This window comes from Strix uralensis, chromosome 3 (genome assembly GCF_047716275.1).
Source record: "Strix uralensis isolate ZFMK-TIS-50842 chromosome 3, bStrUra1, whole genome shotgun sequence".
NCBI lineage: Eukaryota > Metazoa > Chordata > Aves > Strigiformes > Strigidae > Strix > Strix uralensis.
Genome location: NC_133974.1, coordinates 3,476,399 through 3,495,493, shown reverse-complemented (window position 1 = coordinate 3,495,493; position 19,095 = coordinate 3,476,399). Strand labels below are relative to the sequence as shown.

Genomic DNA, 19,095 nt, shown 5'->3' with positions numbered 1-19,095 from the left:
CAACATGGCCATACCCAAATTGCATGTTGGCACTGACCCATGACCTGTGCTAACTCCTCACTAGCACCTGGGGATGGTTTGGCTCAGTGGTGGTTGCTCTGGGTTGAAACCATGTCTAGAAAGCAAGGCTAGATGGGCTGGGTTGAAACCATGCAAATAAGGGTAGAGTTACAGGGACCAGACACCAGCATCTTCATCTTCACAGAGAAGGGTACCAGGCCATGAAATCATTGTTTAATTGAAGATCACTGTGTTTATACAATAGCTGGAACAAGAGTGGCTTAGAAATCCTCCTGTGGTAAGATAAACAGTCTAGAAAACAAACCTGTAAGGAAAAAGTGAACAAATGGACTTCAGGCTGAAAAGGAGCATGAGGTGAGACACCAAGAGAAACTTTCTCCTGGCAGGGTAAGTTGACACCAGAGAGGTTATCTGGATGGGAGCTGAGCATTCACAAGTGCAGATGAAGAAGGGGTTAGAGATGCTTCAGTTGGACTGGCTTAGGTAGCACTGATGCTGTCCTGACCTCCAGCAGTGCCCACTTTCTAAGTACCACTGGGAAGGTAGACACTATTCCAGGGTTTATTAGAGGTACACCTCATTAGATTAAACTAATTTTTCCAACTCCTTGCCTACAACTTAACAAAACATCTGATCACATGTGCATGTGCATTCTACCTGTTAGTAAATCTCTCTTTCTCCGTAGAGCAAGCTGGGACCCGAGTGCTGAGTTAAAGCAGAGACTTTCTTTTCAAGCAGAGCACTTCCCCAAGTGCTTCAGAGAACGTTAAGCAAACAATGATATTTACATGCACTATTAGCGCTGCCGTTTCCGCTAGATGTGGATTTGAATGCATCCGTGGGATAAGTGTGCCATGATACATTCCCTGGCTCATTGACTCTATGATGAGTGAACAAATGAAAGCTCCAGCACAGCTCCTGTTTTACAAGGAACATGTGGAAATTAAAAAGTTTGCAACGTTCAAAACAGAATTGTCCTCATCAACATGGTGTACTGAGTGTTTCATGGCTGCTCAGGAAGCCACAAGAACATGAGATTACTCAGTCATTTGTTTTATTTGTCCTGTTGTAGCTCAGAGATGCTGTTATATCCCAGCTTGTCACCCCACTGAGGAACACAGCAGGGGCAAAGTATCTGTGGGTGGAGTGAGCAGAGTTGTGGACCTGAGCAGCCAAATATGCTGTGAAAACCAACTGGTTTGTTGTCTTTGGGCTCCACAAAAAGCACCATTAACCTGCATTCAGTAACATTTGAAAAGAAGAATGACCATGTTAAATCGAATTGAAGGTCTACTTAGCCCAGCACATGGCCTGAGACACTGGCCAAAAAGCTGATGTGCAGGAAAAAGTGTAAGACGTATGGCAAGTCTGGAGTGATCTTTCTGGTTTGCACATCTCTGTCTGCTGTAATCATGTCATTAAGGACTTCCTGAGCTGGAAGTCGCAGCTGTTTAATGGCACTCTTCAGCAACATGTCCGACCCCTTTTCAACCTCTGTATCCTTCCACAGCATCCTGCTGCAATGAGTACCACAATGGAGCATAGAATCATTTCATAGACTCCATTCATCATTTAGGTTGGAAAAGACCTTTAAGATTATCTGGTCCTGTGTCAGCACTGCAAACAGAAAAGCCAGGAGGTTGACAGAGGTCTTGATTCAGGCAATTCCAGTGATACCCCAATGTAGGATGGATGAGGCTGGGTCTAACCTCCCCATGCAGGGAAGCACTTGGTTTATTCAGACTGACTTTGCCAAGTGTCCCTGGGCAGCTGAGCCTGAAGGTGCATTCCTACACTTTTAGGAGAAGAACTCCCTCTGCAGAAAAAGGCACTGCCACTCTGCTTTTGGTTGATGGGCATAACTCACACTTCTCCTCTTCCCTCTGACCTGCCTAACCCAGCCTGCAAACCTTGGGGACAATCCTTGTGACGTTGACAAATGGTGGTGGGGAGTTGCCTGTCTCTCTTGGTGCTCCAGAGGCAGCTCATGAGCACCTGCTGTGGTGCTCAGCTTGCCCGTGATATAGCCCACCAGTAGCAGATGCAAGGCCTGTAGCAAGATCAGATCTCAGTGCGTCACCACTCATGTCGGACACTGGTCCAAAACAAGATGACTGCATCCACATTGCTCTTGGGAATAATTCCTGGCCTTTGCTGACTCCTGAACTGTGCTTGGGAAGATCAGCACTGGTTGGTCTGGGTCAAAACCAGGCCAAGGTCCATGCTGACAATTGACCAGTGGGGACAAAAGCATCCCAGAACCTGAGCCCAGGTTAGTGTAGTAGCATTAATGCAGTTAGTAAGACTAAATGATGTAGCAGGACATATCCTACACACATCCTCTGCCTTGCCCAGTCTAGAGAGTCACCTTCTTGTAGACAATCCTGTGGTACAGGATTATGGAATATATTAGGGATATGTTATTAAGCCATACTCGTTGAATTCGGTTTAAAACTAGAGTTGTTCCTGGTAACGTGGGCACTGCTCTAACCTAACCTTCATGGATGTCTGTTCAGCTGGACTCATGGTTGTTGCTTTAACACGTGCCTCCTATTGAAGACGCACCTGGATTTCACAGAATCATCTGGGTTGGAAAAGACCTTGAAGCTCCTCCAGTCCAACCATGAACCTCACACTGACCGTTCCCAACTCCACCACATCCCTCAGCGCTGGGTCAACCCGACTCTTCAACCCCTCCAGGGATGGGGACTCCCCCCCTGCCCTGGGCAGCCCATTCCAACACCCAACAACCCCTTCTGGAAAGAAATGCTTCCTAATGGCCAGTGTAAACCTTCCCTGGCACAACTTGAGGTCATTCCCTCTTAATGTCTTCATGTACCGAGACAGGCTCTGAGCACTTCAGAGGCTGTTATTCTCACTTCCCACCCTGTTTTCCCTGAATTTTCCATTCCTTGATGCTTGTCTTATCATGGGCTTCATGGGGGAATCCCATTCTTCCAATCTGTGGAAAAGGGAAGGATAGGAAGATGAACTGGCAGTGAATCACAGCGGTGTCCACCAGACCAAGGCAGCTCCTGGCATTTCCCAATCAATGTCAGCGCTGAGATCACAGGACAAAGTTGCAAGTGTAGATGAGAGAAAGGAAAACCAATGTGTAATTAAAGAGCTAATGAGCCCATGTTGGCTATTTTTAGTGCTCTTTTATTTTCCAGCGGTTGCTCAAACAGCCCCGAAATGACAGTACTGGGTCAGCCTTGAAAGCGCATCTACACTTTGAAAAGTGAGCAATGTCCTTGTGGGTTTCCCTCTTTATTTCTGTTCAAAAGCCCTAAATCTAATTTGCTGTGTTTACAAAGCTGAACCCTGCTGAGACTGTGAGCAATGTTGGTTCTGAAATCATCAGAAGTAACCTCAATCCTGCCATGAGAAGTTCCCAGACAACCAGGGCTAATGAATAAAACGGGCTATAAATTGTATGCATTAAAACAGTTTAAAAACTGTTGCAGATCTATTTGCTTTTTTTCACTGCTGATCTCTGTTTGCTGCTGCTGGATTTTAACTAGTCCTCAGCATATAATTTCTTATGAATGATATATCAAACATGCTCTACTGGGACTGGCATTTTCTCCTCCTCCTGGAAAGCAATGAACTTTCCTTGCAACCATTTGCAGATCCAAAAGTATTTGATATCTGGGGCAGGAATGCTTTTTTATTTCAGCCGTTTCATCATGAATATTTTTTGTGGGTCCTGTTGAACTGAGCCATTGGCATTGCTTATGTGCTGCTCACCTACTCCTTTTCTTGCTTCCTGACCAGAAGAGCAATTCCCGTATCTACAAAAGTATAATTTGCTTCTTATCTCCTGTGTGTGGTAAATAACACTTGAACCTGGCTGGCAACAAATGTCTTGTGTAAATGAAATTTGCTGCCTAGCTGCTTCTCAGAAAATGAATACAATGATGGTGGAAGGGAATTAATTTTGAAATCTGAATGAGCATCTTCAGGAAATCTTTTTTTTTACTTTCCTATCTCAGTTTGAACAAAGCAAGTGAGTGTTTCACAGGATTAAATGGGACACTTTAATTTGCAGAAGAGTAAACTGCACTTTACAGAAGAGTAAATAGCACAGGATTGGTTTTGTGGTTAAGACATTGCATTGGACCTGAGGAAATATGCATTCTGAGAAGCTTCCTAAATTGATTCATAAAGTGATAGATAGGGAGATTGGATGAACTGGAGAAGCCTTTGGGAAGCCACCTAGCTCCTTTCCCCATCCTGTGGTCAAGTCAAACAGTCCATCTGCGATAAGTTTGACCATCAAAAAAGACATCCCACCACCCCTTAGCCAGTCCCAGGTGTTCTGGTACCCTGCATATTCTCCAACATGCTAAATTATGTTGATTTCTGCTTTTCCAGGTGGCAGTGGATAAGGAAGCCAATTGCCTGCCCTCATCTCTAGCAGCCTGCACTGGAGTTCCTGTATGCTTTTTATTTCTGACCCAAACGAGTCTGGTTCCTCCAAGCTCCTCCTCAGACTGTCTACTCACCTGGGTGTGTCCCTGCCTCTCCTCTCTGCTCCATATCTGGTTCATCCCTAATTCCTTAAGCACAGTGGCCAGATGATATGGGCATGGTGTCACAGCTATGGCTTTTCCATCTCTGGGATAGGGAGCAATTATCCTCTTTCATCACAGATAATGTGGTCCAGAAAGAAACTGGTCCTTTTGAACCAGTATTTTACTACAGGTTCTCAGTTCATTAGTTATTTTTTAGCTCTACTCCTTCCTCCTTTTTTATTTCCCCCCAGTATTGGTGCCTTCTGGTCATTCCCAGTTTGCCTACATGTGGTACTTCCCAGGTTTAAGTCTTATCCTACTGCTTGCTATCTCATCTTTTTCAGGCTATTCCCTCACTCCAAAGTGATGGGTTGAGTTTTGATCCTGCCTTCCACACTGCTTGCAGCCCTTCTGTGCATGGTACATCAACAGATGGTCTGTCCCGCACCAGGTTGTTCAGAGAGTACCAACTAGACACAGTGTGCACCCATGCTATGGGGAAGCTGTCTGGAATGTAAGTCTGCATGTGGGATGGTGATGAAAGTCTTTTCAAAGACTATTTTTTGCCCTAGGGATGCTCAACCTGGGGCTCTTTGAGTTGCAGATAGTCTGTGGAAAGGCCAGGAGCAAATCCCGTATGGGAGCTTTGTTGCATGATCGGCAGCAAGCTGGGGCTGCTGTGGAGGCTGCTGGGTTGTCTGAGTCCTTGGGTGTTGGAAGATGTCAGCTGCTAGGATCTGGAACCTCCACGTCACCCTGGGACATCGACACATGTCTGTGGCTTCATCCTGAACCCGTTCCACCACGGGGCATGGAATCATGAGGAGCTCCAGTCCTCTGCCATCTCCCAGGCTTCCAGATGTTCCCCACACCCTCAGTGCTGAGGTGTGGAGCATGAGTCTGTGGCTCGTGGCTAGATGAAAAACCTTCTTGCCTTAGTCACCAAAGCCAGCTTCCTGGTCAGAGACAAAAATTAGGTTGGTTTGTTGAGAATTGTTCCCGGTGAGTCATGTAGCTGGCTTTTCATCACTCTGTTGTCCTCCAGTGGCCAAATATTGAACCAATTATCTAAGAACTTCCGCAGTGTTTTCCCAGGGCCTGGAATCAAGGTAACTCATCTATGATTCCCTGACTCCACCACTGTCCTCTTTCTCCTACGATAATGATTAGTGATTCAAAGACTGTTTCATGACATTTCTCCAAATTTCCAGGCTGAGCTTTACCCAAGTTACAAACCTCCAGGTAGACACGTCAGCCCTCTCTTCCTACCCTCCAACCTGCACTGTTAAATTGCACTGAATATTTGCTCAGGATTTGGGGGAAGAATAAAACAAGAAACATGCAAATGCTTCAGTCTCCTGACAACGCTTCTTATGGGCTTGTTACCATCTCATCTACATTAAGAACTGGCCCAGACTGGCCCATTTTCCTCTTACCGCTCCTGCAGTGTATTTATAAAGCCTCTGTCTGCTGACAGTTGCACTCTTTGCCCTCTGATTTTATCTGTAGATGATGGTTTCTGAGAGTGTATCTGTGCAAAGATTCTTGGTCAGTTTATAATCTTGTAGTTCTGCTCCATGTCTCGGTTTCCAGCCCCCTCCTCAGTCTCATCTCCTCTCAGGTCAGCCTGGTCCTTAATGGTTTCTGATGCTGCCCACCCCCTACCTCTTTTAAATCAGCCTGCCCAAGGCTGTTCCCAAGCCCTGAGCTGCATCCATGTTCTTGGGATCCTCATCTTCACCCCACCCATGGATTACACCCTGGCTTGCCCTTGAAGCCTGCTGGCTCCAACTCTTTGGCTTCCTGACCTTCTTTGGACTGGTCCATTTGGGATGCTCTGGTGCCTGGCCTCACCCTGCCATAACTGCAGCTCAGAGCAATGCTTCCAACCCGTGTTCAGCACAGCCAGCCAGGAAATCTGATCACCAACATACCAGTCGTAACAAAAAAACTACCCACTCTGTGCCCATTGACGTGAGTCTATTCTCTCAGTAGCATCCAACTCTTTCACACTCCTTTATATTTTAAAATATCTCCACAAAAATGCAAGCTGTTGGCGCCCTGACTTTCACATCATGTCCGTGCCTCAGTTCTCCTCTCAACAAACCATTGCTGCTCTTTCATCTGCTCCCTACCTCCTTTCTCTGTTTGGATAACAAACTGTTTACAACAGGACTTCAGTCTCACATCCCATAAAGCCCAGGCTGATGAAATAACAGCAACAATAGCAATAATAATAAAAATGCACTCTGCTCATGGAACAGAAGGAAAATTATCTGGATTTCTGTCTGTTGCCTCTTTTGCCCACGCTCCCTCCAGCGTTCCCTGCCAGGCACTGCACACTGCTGCTGAGCTCTTTGCTGGCAGCATTTCTAGGAACATCAACCCCTTGCCTTGAGCCTGTTTCTGTTCCTCGCCTGCCCCAGTAGCTGTTCTTTGAACCCCTCATCTCCTGGCTGCGGGCACTCGTTCTGACATCTTTTGCTCCATGGGTCAGACGTTGTTAATCTCTTGCTGCCTGCCTGGCACTTGATGGGCGGCTTCTCTGCTTGACTAATACAGCTTTATACCACAGCTCACCTCTAATCCGCATGTTCTCTCAAATCATTGTCCTAAATCAAACCTGTCTTTTCGTTTTAAGGTCTCCAGGCAGTCCTTGTCCCTAGTGCTTCCATCACACCTCTCCCAGGACTCGCTCAATAAGCATTTCTAGTCGCCTCAGGCCATTTATCACACAACAGAGGCTGATTTGCCTCACAAATGACCTGTTGCACAGTCAGGACTCGCATCCTATTTCTTTACTTTTTTTTCTCGTTTTTTTCTGAACATCTCTTTTCTTTTCCTGGCCTCCTCTCCTCTCCCTCGTCACATCTCCCTTGTTGATGGGGCATTTGAATGGGGAATAAAAAGAGAAAAATGGGTGTTTTGACTGATGCTGTTTCTTCTCCATTTAAACTCAGGGTGATGCATTCAGATCTAGACATCTCTTGCAGGCATCTAGTGTTAGGGGAGCTGAACCCCAACTGCTCATGCCTGTCTTCCCATCAACTCCAAGGGTTATAACATCTTCACGGATCCCACCCGTGTCCTCAAGTAGCAAGAGACTGGTGTAGAGCTCTCGGTGGCATTAGCCCATCACTGGTACTCATGGCTGCCCTTCTGCAGAGCATAGGAGATGCTTGTTAGCCAGCAAATGTAACTCCCTCCTCCCTTCCACAGGTCTCCTGGGTGGAATGGGGCTGGAAAGGTGGGTGTCGGGCTCAGACATGCTTGCAACCCTCCTCCATTTACCTGCTGTTTCAATTTCTCTGTATTGTTGGCTCTGTTCATCCCAGCTGGATGACCCAGGCCCAGACACTCCCTAAGACCCAGACACTTCAACCTGCGAGTGGCTTCAAAGGAATTCCCCAAAGCCTGTGGGAACTCTGGAGCTGACGCTGACAGCACAGCACAGCACAGGCTGCAGCCACCATGTGATCGATAACGATGTGCCAGGAGGAAAATACCCTGCTCAAATCTCTGAGCCCTAAATGATCTTTGCAGTGCTGGCTGTCGGGAAACACCTCTTTTCAAGTAAGACCCTTGGGAGGAATCTCTGGAGAACTCTGAATGTAATGCCCACCAGGCATCTTTATCGCTTTATTTTTCAGAGAAGAGCTACATTTCAACCACTCCAAGCACACTTAGAAATAGGATTTCAGGCTATATTCTTAGAGGGCAATAATCACTCATATCAACTGTTCTTTCTCTTGGAAGAAAATATATATACAAACATATATATATATGTATACATATATTTTTCTTTCCTGTGACACCAGCTTTTACTCAGGTATGTAACTGTGAAATATAATAATTGGCCCAGATGGAACCTTCCCCTTTTGTGCGTATTACCTAATTTCACTGCCCCTGTGCATACTCACATAATTAAATGTTGTTAGGATTAGCACTTTAAACTACTAATTTGCAAGAACTGTGTCTATGTCTGTGTAAAATAATTTGGACCTTGACCTCAGGCCTACTGTTAAGCAAATAAATCTGTAATAATTAAAGCAGGTATGATCTCATTTGTGTTTTGAGCTGTGATTCTTTGCAAGCAGGGGAGTAAGACAGCTTTGGAGGTAAAAGCACTCTGATGCAGTTGAATATTAGGTTTCAAAAACAAACAAGAAACAAATCTCAACCTCAAGGCATTCTTTAACAGAAATTACTTCCAATCTTCCACCTTCAGTGATGTCTTTATAGCACAGGGAAGCTGCTTCAAACGTGTGTAATGCTGCTACCTATTGGAGCGATCAAATGTTACACTCAGTTCTCAGCTAGAAGACTTATACCTCCCCAGAATCAAAAATGGAAGCAGAATTTGGCTGGTGTGAAATGGCTCACGCAAGTGACCATTCAAACACTTAATGCAGGGTTGACACTACAATTTAGTTGATGTAATAGAGACCTCAGAAGGATAATTAACAGAAATGGCTATTACTGCCAGAAGGAGTACTCTGTTCAGGAAACACGGGTAGAAGGATGGTGGAGGGGAGGACACATCACCTTATATTTCAGATCCAGATGACAGCAAAGAGTGGCCACTGCTCAGAATCCCTGGGGAGGAAGATCCTGGTAGGTGACCTGTGAGCACTAGAAAGTAGGCAAGGTGTCATGATTGAGAACTACCAGAATCACAGAACTGGTGGTGACATGAGAGTTCATCTGGCCTGTCCTCCCTTAGGAAGAGAACAGGGCTGACGGGATTCAGCTAGAGGTATCCAGGGAATCATCTGAGTATCCAAAGTCCTTCTGCATTAGCAGAAGGATGGACACCAGGAATTCAGGTTCCAGGCCTGCTTTATACACAGTTAAGGGAGGTGATGAGGTGGACTCTGTCCTAGACTGTGCAAGCAGGTCTCTGCTGTGTATGAATTTTGTTAGGACAGGAAAAAAGAAAACAGAAAGAAGGCTCTTCTAGGGTTGATTCTGATCTCCGGGGATTTCCTCCTGGAGGAAAACATTCAGTGAAGGTTTGAAAGCTGCCACATACCTGGTTATTTCCAGGTGCAAATGATGGTTCCTCTTCCTAAGGCAGGAGAGTAGAGGAGCCAAAAAAAAAAAAGTCAGATTTCAGGTAGTGCTCAGTAAGCTCAGAGAATTACCAGGCAGTCTCTTAGAAGTCTGGTTTATGAATTAAAGGCAGTCACTCCTTAACCTAACACTAATAAGCACATCAGTGCATAACACCAAGCTGCAAACCAGGACACAAGAAGATGTAAGGCCACCTTATGCAGAGCACATACAGACATATAGCACAAGCATAAATGACAGAATGAACAAAGTCAAGGCACTGAATGAGATACAACCTGCAGTTGCAAAGCTTTATATAGAGCAACAGGCAAAAAGACCAAAGGCTGATCCCGTACACAGCAGAGGGAGCAGGGAGTGATTCATCCATTCAGTCTTCACTGAAAGGACTAGGTGCAATCAAATGGCTAACACAATTAATGAGAGAGGCAAAGGTAAAAGCTCTCCCTCCCAGGTAGTGAAGGACTGGAAAGTATTTATTTGTTTTCATGTCAGTCAAGCCTGATGAACGTGACCTGAAAGTACACAGAGAACTGGCAAAAAAAGTCTGGTGAGAACACAGACTGTGAGAATTTCTGACAGCGGGATGTGGGCTTAGAAAACTACGAAAGGACCAGCTTGATACCCTTCTTTAAAGGAGGAAGTGGGGCAGTCAGAGCAGCCAGTTTAATAGGAACTGAATATAAACTATTAAAAAAAATCAAGCAGCATCAGAAGAAGCGTGGCCAGCAGGTCAAGGGAGGTGATCCTCCCCATCTACTCTGTGCTCGTGAGACCCTCCTGCAGTGCTGGGTCCAGCTCTGGAGACACCAACATCAGAAGGACACGGACCTGCTCGAGCGGGGCCAGAGGAGGCCACAAAGATGCTCAGGGGGCTGGAGCACCTCCCCTGTGAAGACAGGCTGAGAGAGTTGGGGGTGTTCAGCTGGAGAAGAGAAGGCTCCGAGGAGACCTTAGAACAGCCTCCCAGGACTGAAAGGGGCTACAGGAAAGGGAGGAGGGACTCTTGATCAGGGGGGTAGGGATAGGACAAGGGGTAACAGCTTTAAACTGAAACAGGGCAGATTTAGATGAGATCTAAGGAAGAAATTCTTCCCTGTGAGGGCGGTGAGGCCCTGGCACAGGTTGCCCAGAGAAGCTGTGGCTGCCCCCTCCCTGGAAGGGTTCAAGGACAGGTTGGATGGGGCTTTGGGCAACCTGGGCTAGTGGAAGGTGTCCCTGCCTGTGGCAGGGTGGGTGGAACTATATGGTCTTTAAAGGTCCCTTCCAACTCAGACCATTCTATGATTCATCCTATGACTCCAAGCTGGGAAAGAGACAGCAGAGACCCCGAAGGTCTGCAGTTCAGAACAATACAACAAAATGGAAAGGCAGAAGTATTGATTCAGTAAGGTCAAAAGACAGGATTAACACACTCCACAAACACAGAATACAGAACTCCTACATAGCACTTCCCTGAAAGGGATATGGAGGTTAAAGAACAAAATATTATGCTCTGATGCAAAACGTAGCCACAGAGGAGAGAGGAAGCAGCCTACAACTCCAGTTAAGTCCTCTTGAAGAACCCAGCACCATCATGTGTGTCATGTTTTGGGTGCTATACTTCAAATAAAAATAGAAACAACTGAAGAGTGGCTAAAAAAACAGAAAACATGAATGTCCAAGGGCTTAAAAACATGATCTGTAAGAAAAGACTACTAAATAGTGTTAGTTTGATTCAGCAAGTAAACATCAAGGAGGGGTTGCGTCTTTTTTCCATATCTAAGATGGGTAAGACAAGAAGCACTGAGCTGATACTATAGGAAGATCTGGGTTCATCACAGAATCTTTAAAAACCTTGACAAGGAGAATAAAGCAATTTGCCTGAGCAGGCTTCAAATTGCTGCTGTTAGACATCTTCAACCAGTTACATACTGAGGGGGGGTGTGTGTGCTGGAATTAGATGATCTTTAAGGTCCCTTCCAACCCAAACCATTCTATGATCTTCATCATCATTCTATGATGATGATGAAGCGCTGCTCTGGGACACACAATCACAGAATTGTCGAGGTTGGAAAGGATCTTGAAGATCATCCAGTCCAACCATCAACCCAACATTAACAGTTCCCAACTCCACCAGATCCCTCAGTGCTAAGTCAACCCGACTCTTAAACCCCTCCAGGGATGGGGACTCCACCACTGCCACGGGCAGCCCATTCCAACACCCAACAACCCTTCCCGGAAAGAAATGCTTCCTAATATCTAGTCTGAACCTTCCCTGGTGCAGCTTGAGGCCATTCCCTCTTGTCCTGGTGCTTGTTCCTTGGTTCAAGAGACTCATCCCCCCTCTCTGCACCCTCCTTTCACGGAGTTGTAGAGGGCCATGAGGTCTCTCCTCAGCCTCCTCTTCTTCAGACTAAACCCCCCCAGTTCCCTCAGCCGCTCCCCATCAAACCTGTGCTCCAGACCCTGCACCAGCTCCGTTGCCCTTCTCTGGACACACTTGAGTGATTCAATGGCCTTTTTGGAGTGAGGGGCCCAAAACTGAACCCACTCATCGAGGGGCAGCCTCACCAGTGCCGAGTCCAGGGGCAAGATCCCTTCCCTGTCCCTGCTGGCCACGCTATTGCTGACACAAGTCAGGATGCCATGGGCCTTCTTGGCCACCTGGGCACACTGCTGGCTCCTGTTCATCGTGTCATGATGACACGATCATGACAAGTTCAGCTTTATTAGAAGAGGGCAGGCAGAGGATGGTGCACAAGGCATGGGAGGTCCCCCACCGCCCACCGCTCCTGGGTAAATTCAGAGACACTCATCCCCACGAGGATTCAGACTGCCCTTGCCCCTTTATTTTTAACCACACACCTCAAGGCCACAACGAGCACTGCTCACCCCATTCCTCCCCTCAAGAGTTCCCTCACAGCGGGCACGGCCTGTGGAGACCGCGAAACGCCCGGAACTCCGCCTGCAGGGATGTAGAAACACCCTAAGGCGCGCCGCCACCCGCTCGCAGCGGCTTTAGTAGAGGCTTTAGCGGCTTTAACAACTCCGCGGCAGCCCAAAACCTCCCGAAAAAAAAAAAAAAAAAAAAAAACAACAAAAAAAAAAAACACCAACCAAAAAAACCCCAACCCAAAACAAACAAAAAAAACTCCACCAAAGAAACACCCACCAAAAAAACCCAAAAACCCAAAGCCGACAACCGCGCGCCCTCTCTATGGAGGCAGAAGCCACTGTTCCCCTCTCGCTACGCGTGCTCTTCGGCTGTGCCTGAATAATATCCACCGGGAAAAGCGCAAAAACAGCGCATATACAACCCAACACGTCTTTTGATATTTTCAGTAGAATTTTAGCAGGTTTTAACCCTCTATTTCCGCTAGAGTGGCTGCTATGCTCACTTGTTTCAAGACTTTCTAATCAGGCATTTCTCTGGCCGCCTTTTTCTGAGCCCGTAGTCACAGAAAGTCCCCTCCGGGGTGGGCGCGCGGCGGCGCTGCCTCGCCGCGCGCCGCGGAAGGAGGAAGGCCCCCAAGATGGCGATGCTGGCGGAGCGTGAGTGCTGTCTCCCCCGGGGAGGAACCGCGCCGGGGGGTTCCTGGGAGCGGAGGGGTCGGGGGAAGAGCCGTAATCCTGGGGGACGGCCTGGGCGCTACTCCAGGCCCTCCCCACCGCCCTCGCTGAGGGGGTGGGGGTCGCGCTCTCCCTCCCGGGGGTGGTGGACTGAACGCTGGCGGGTCTCCGCAGGACCCGTGGGGGCTGGGTACGGGTTTGCGGGGCTCTCTCTCTTCCCAGCTTGCCGGGGGGACGCGTGCAGCAGCGGTGGGGATGTCTCTTAGATGTCTTAGGGCAGGCGTTTCCTTTCAGCGCCTCGGTGCCATCTCTGTGGCCATGGGTTAGAGGGCGGATACCCTGAAGCCTCGGGGCCGGGGCTGTGCTGGAGTGCCGGCTCTGTGGGGCAGCTGGGCAGGACTCAGCGGAGCCGTGTGTCTGTAGGCATTGGGCATTCGATCGGGCTCAGGGTTAGCTTTTGAGGTTAGCTCGCCCTCTTGTGTGTACAGGGAACTTCGGAAATCGCCTAAATTCTGGGTTGAGAAAAGTGAGAGTGGGGTGTTGGGGATTTTAGGCAAGTCGTTGAGAAATGGCAAGTAAATCCACTGAACTCACAGGGAGAACTCAGGGTAAGGCCATGTGATTGCCTTATGCCTTCTATGTAAGGGTGTTGCTAAGTGAATAATTTTTGAAGGTTTTATTACATGCAGCCTGATAATTTTGTTTAACCTTTTCCGTCTGGAATAAAACAGACCTTCACTCTTACTTCTGTGGTGATTGGGCTCCCCATGTCTAAAAGAATTGATTAAGACACTGGATGAATATCCAGACTGATAACTCTTTCTTGGGTAAAGCTCTTTGATTCAGGAAACGGAACTCTCTCAGGGTTGGCCAAAGTGGGAACTAAACATTTTTGCTGCCTTCTCTTCCAAGTTAAAGATGCGTTCCTGTAAAGTATTTTTTTCTACTAAATTTAAAACTTTATATGAATGGAAAGTTAAACTTCTCAACTGTAGATTTTTATGTAACATGACTGACATACTTCTGTCTGTCTACTGTAAATATCCTTAGGTGGTTTTGGTAAGCTTACAGGTGTCAGGACACCCTTAACATGAGAGGACGGGGTCTAATGAATTTGTTTGCTTGACTGCAGGAAAGATGGACTTAAGTAGAACGACTGATTAGAAAATGTGGTTTCCAGTAGAAAATAGAGGTGTGAATTGAGGAAAACAAAATTGAATTTACGTGTGTAATTTTCTAATTATTTTTAGATGTAAACTTTGGTACTATTTTTTTCAGAATTTATTCATTATTTTAATTGGACAGTGCACATCTCAATAATCATAGAATAGTTTAGGTTGGAAGGGACCTTTAAAGGCCATCTAGTCCAACCCCCCTGCCATGAGCAGGGACATCTTCACCTAGATCAGGGTGCTCAGAGCGCCGTCCATCCTGGCCTTTAATGTTTCCAAGGGTGGGGGGCAGCTGCCACCTCTCTGGGCAACCTGTGCCAGTGTGTTCCTATAGCATCTGTATGTAGTGGATTCTAAAATCAAATGCCTTAGAAACTGAATCTAGATGCTGAGAGCCACGTTTGCAGAGTTTTATACCCTTATTCATCACATTCAGCTGCAGTTATAATTGTGAAGTCGTTACATGCGTTTTTGTTTGCAGTTCTGGATCAAGTTCTGATGCTCTTATTAATATTCATCCTAAAAATAGTTGGGGGCAGAGGTTAATTGGTTTTACTACAGCTGTGGAAGCACATGCATTTCAGGGACTTAAAGTAACTTCTCAGCGGAGACAAGAAGCAGTGAGTGTGAACAGAAACACAAGAAATTCAGTCTTTTTCTTTTTTTTTACTGTGAGGGTGACCAAACACTGGAACAAATTTCTCAGGGAGGCTGTGGAGTATCAGTCTGTGGAGATGTTCAGAACCAGACTGGACATGGTCCTGGACAACTGGCTTAAGCAGGGGATTAAAGTAGATGATCTCAGGAGGTCCTTCCAACTTTTGTGATGCTGTGAACTAAACTGAGAAGGGACAAACTCGATCATTCTATGATTATGTAGTTTGAATTTTAAAAATGTATCAGTTGCAGAAATGGCCGAAGAGTTAGCTTTTATTTTAAACTTATTTTTAACTCTCTGTAACTTTTAATAAACTTTCATTGACTCTCTATCTTATTGGTGCTTATCAGGAAAAAAAAGTGCATGTTAATAATGGGCTTCCTAACTTCAATTAAAAATAAAATCTCTTCTGTGGACAGTATGTTTTTTTTCTGTTCGTTGGAAATTTAACCTGTTTAGTGTTTTCAGTGTTATCGCCATATGTGGGCACACAGCAGGGGTTTGGATGGGAACTGATCAGGAACTTTTAGAAATGATAGTTAAACACGTGCTCCAGGCACAGAATTAATCTTGGTAAAAGGGTTTGATCTTTTTCAAATTATAGGGTACCTGAGTGAAATATTCACAGAAATGACGCTTTTCTCCACTGGATGGTGCTGCTTGCCCAGAGTTGCATTGCATCATTTTATGAGCAGCCCAGAAGATTGGCGTTAACTTCTGAGCTGAATTTTTTAGCTGGAAGATAGTATGTTGTTTCCTTTCTCGCTCTTAAGACATCAGTGAACAAACATTTCTGATAAATTGTTGACTAAACAGTCTTTTTTATTGTTTGTTTGGAGAGGGGAGATGATTTTATAGTTGCTGTATGTGGCATGGCTTTCTTAAATACTTCTTTAAAGTTGTAAGCCAGTTTCTTTATTTTCCTGTGTCTAGCTTACCATGTCTGAAAATAAGAGTGTGTTAACCTGGCAGAAATGTGAGGATTAATCCCATAGTGGTAGTTAAGAGGTTTGAAATACTTGGATTGCAAGTGCTGGGAAAGGGCACTCTCTTAAAATTTCAAGCTTGAGAAATCTCTGTATTAGGTGTCCTCGTGTTTTGTTACCAGCGTCCTCCTGGGAGTAAAACATCTTAGGGCTTTTCTACAGAGAGATATTCGGGAAAATTAATAGAAATTAGCGTTTAAAGTGGATTAGTTGAACGACATCAAACAACTCGCTTTGGAAGTTAATTTAAATTCACACATTCAGTAGACATGGATTACCTCTACTGTGTAGACAAATCCTTAGATACATACAGTGGCTTTACAACTGTAAGAATTGCATTGAATTGAATTTCTTAGGATTTGCAAATTCACCACCTGGGGTACTAGTTACAGAGAGCATAACAGAATATGGGCATGCTTAAAATGTTGTTATAGTTAGATCTTTAAAAAGGCATTGAACGGTTAGTTTTTGGTGACTGAGTGAGGGAAAGTTGATATTAATCGAGATATTTTAAACAAAGGGGCAAATTAAGAAATATGATTGGAAAAGGAGGGCTGCTGCTCAGCAGAGCAGCATAACCTCTATTAGATTGCTTCTTTTTATTGTCTTTCTTCTGATGTTGTTTCTTTCAGTCAGCCAAAGTGTTCCCTATTTTTATAGGACTTAACTTTTGCTGCCAGCTTGATAGTTTTTTAATTCATTCCCCCCACAAACCACTGGAAACCTGGGTCCTTAGAGATGATTTGCATCTTGGGTGAAGGAAGATGACAAAGCATGTTAATTGTCCCAGATTCCTAGCTCAATGTTTCAAACACTGCAATAAATGAGTTGAAGTGAACTACGTCACTAAGGGAGCCAGAGATTTTGTTCTCAGTGGGGCAGCAGGGAACTTTAATTCGCTTGGAAATTTAAAGTCACAGTCCATGTTGGTACTTTACCACCTTGTGTTGGCAGCACAGGCAGGGCTTGTAGTAGATACTTCTCTGAAGGCTGCCTGTTGGAAATAAGTTGTTTTCCTGTAGAGAGGTGAACAAGGAGAAGGCTGTGTCAGTTCCTTTCACAGCGCTCGGTCATTTAATGTACTGCAAAATCTTTTTTATGGACTGTTTGGGGTTTTATGAAATTCTTCATCAGACTATGATTTTCTGTGGGGCTGCCATGCAGCACCTATTTTGAGCTTCAAAGCTTTGGAAGTATGCTAAAAAAAGCCACCATCATGCATTCTGACAGTGTTAGTTCTTCTTTAAGAACGAAACAAAACTGGGCAAAAAATGAATCAAACATCCCTGTAGTATTTTGTCCCTCTGGCCCAAATCCTAAGTATTGCATTTTAGGGAAAGAGGACTTCCTGATTATGTTGAAAGCACCTCAGTGGACTTGGCTTCTCACTGGCTTTGTATGGCCTTGAGTTAATCGGTCAGTTTTGATCCACCATTTCCCATCGTGTTTAATGAAGTTTGTAATCTTCCTGTCTCCCATTCTTGGTTTGTCTTGTTTATTTAGGTTGTCTTCCTGCATATGTTTAGGTGCACACTTGAAGTGACTGGTTAGCTGTGCTAGCTTTTCTTCCTTGATTTCAATAAAGTTATTCCTGATGATAGAGGCAAGCGCACGCATGTGGGCCTGGGGGACTGTAGTTTCTTTAGTACTCTGAATAGGACAAAGGAGCCTTCATTCTCATTTGGATTTCTTAACACCTGCAGTAATTTCCGGTGACTTTTCAGTTTCCAAAAAAACCATTTTGTGGGAAATCCAAAAGCTGAAATCCCACTGGTTTGTGTTCTGTAATTCAATTTCTCTGGTCACTTATGTTTGATTTTTGACTTGGCTTTTGTTATAAAGGCAAATATTAAAACTTCTATGTTCTAGTTAAAAGGAAGACTGCCCAGTGGATATTGTCCAGAACTGGGAAAGCCAGCACAGAAGTCTCATCCCCTATAGATCTCATTCTGAAGCCAGATGTAAAACAAAGTTGGAACAAATATGGAATTTAGGCCTGTACACCTAAGTGGTAATCCTTAAAGCCTTCCGTGAATTGCAGCCCATCCTTAGGGATGACAACTTCCATAGCAATTTTACTTCAGCATTCTTCACATTAATAATTAAAATTTTCATTGGTCTTTTTTTTGCAATATAAAGTTTAGTAAAATTAAACTCCCAGAACGTGTTTGGTCTGGCGCAGGTTCTATTTTTTTTGCAATGAAGAGCTTTTCTTGAATTGACAAATTCTTTTAAACTGAAAGAAGGCAGATTTAGATTAGATGTAAGGAGGAAATTCTTCACTGTGAGGGTGATGAGGCACCACAACAGGTTGCCCAGAGAAGCTGTGGCTGCCCCCTCCCTGGAAGGGTTCAAGGCCGGGTTGGACGGGGCTTTGGGCAACCTGGGCTAGTGGAAGGTGTCCCTGCCTGGGGCAGGGGGGTGGGACTAGATGATCTTTAAGGTCCCTTCCCACCCAAACCGTTCTGTGATTCTATTGTATGATTCTATGATAAAATACTGAGAAAGCTGTGGAAATGTAAATAGAGCCTGTTTGAATTTTTCCTTCCAACTCTAGCCCGTAGAAGGCAGAAGTGGTCTGTGGATCCACGAAATAGCGCTTGGAGTAAAGATGAATCTAAATTTGGCCAGAAGATGCTGGAAAAGATGGGCTGGTCCAAAGGAAAGGTATGATCTAAAGGAACGTTGTCTAGCTGAAAGGTAGAAGACTGCCAGGGAACTCTTGATCTCAGTGTTCAAAACAGCCATGTTCTTTCTATTTGATTTATTCTCTTAAGTGCACGGAGAATTTGAGCAGTGTTAGATTTCTGCAGTTTGTTACAAAAGTATTTTCTTGCTTGTGCCTGTCCTGCTTTCCAGTTTTTTCTGCCCTCTCTTTGACAAGGTAACATCCCCAAGTAAGAGCAGGAATTGGCACCTTAATTCAGGTGATGGTTAAAAGCTTCAAGTTGCTTTTATAACCTCAGTTCTCTCCCTGGGTTTTTGGTGCTGTTTAAAGCAACTCCAGGAACTGCTTTATTTAATCTTTCACCTGTTTTTAGAGTTTGCTTCTGATCTGTTTCCTGAATGGCCAAAACACAGAGTTATGTGAGCTGTATTCCTTCCCAGCTCCAGCCCGT

At 45.3% G+C, this 19,095-nt stretch overlaps 1 protein-coding gene across 1 annotated transcript in view; it reads left to right on the top strand.

Annotated features, from left to right (window-relative positions):
* Positions 1–13,082: 13,082 nt before the first annotated feature.
* The window catches only part of PINX1 (PIN2 (TERF1) interacting telomerase inhibitor 1), a 61,889-nt gene continuing 55,876 nt past the window's right edge, over positions 13,083–19,095 (top strand). The window contains exons 1-2 of the mRNA XM_074861330.1: positions 13,083–13,142; positions 18,534–18,643. Of these exons, the coding sequence (XP_074717431.1) occupies positions 13,124–13,142; positions 18,534–18,643 (129 nt within the window). The 5' untranslated portion in view covers positions 13,083–13,123. The remainder of the gene's footprint in view (positions 13,143–18,533; positions 18,644–19,095) is intronic.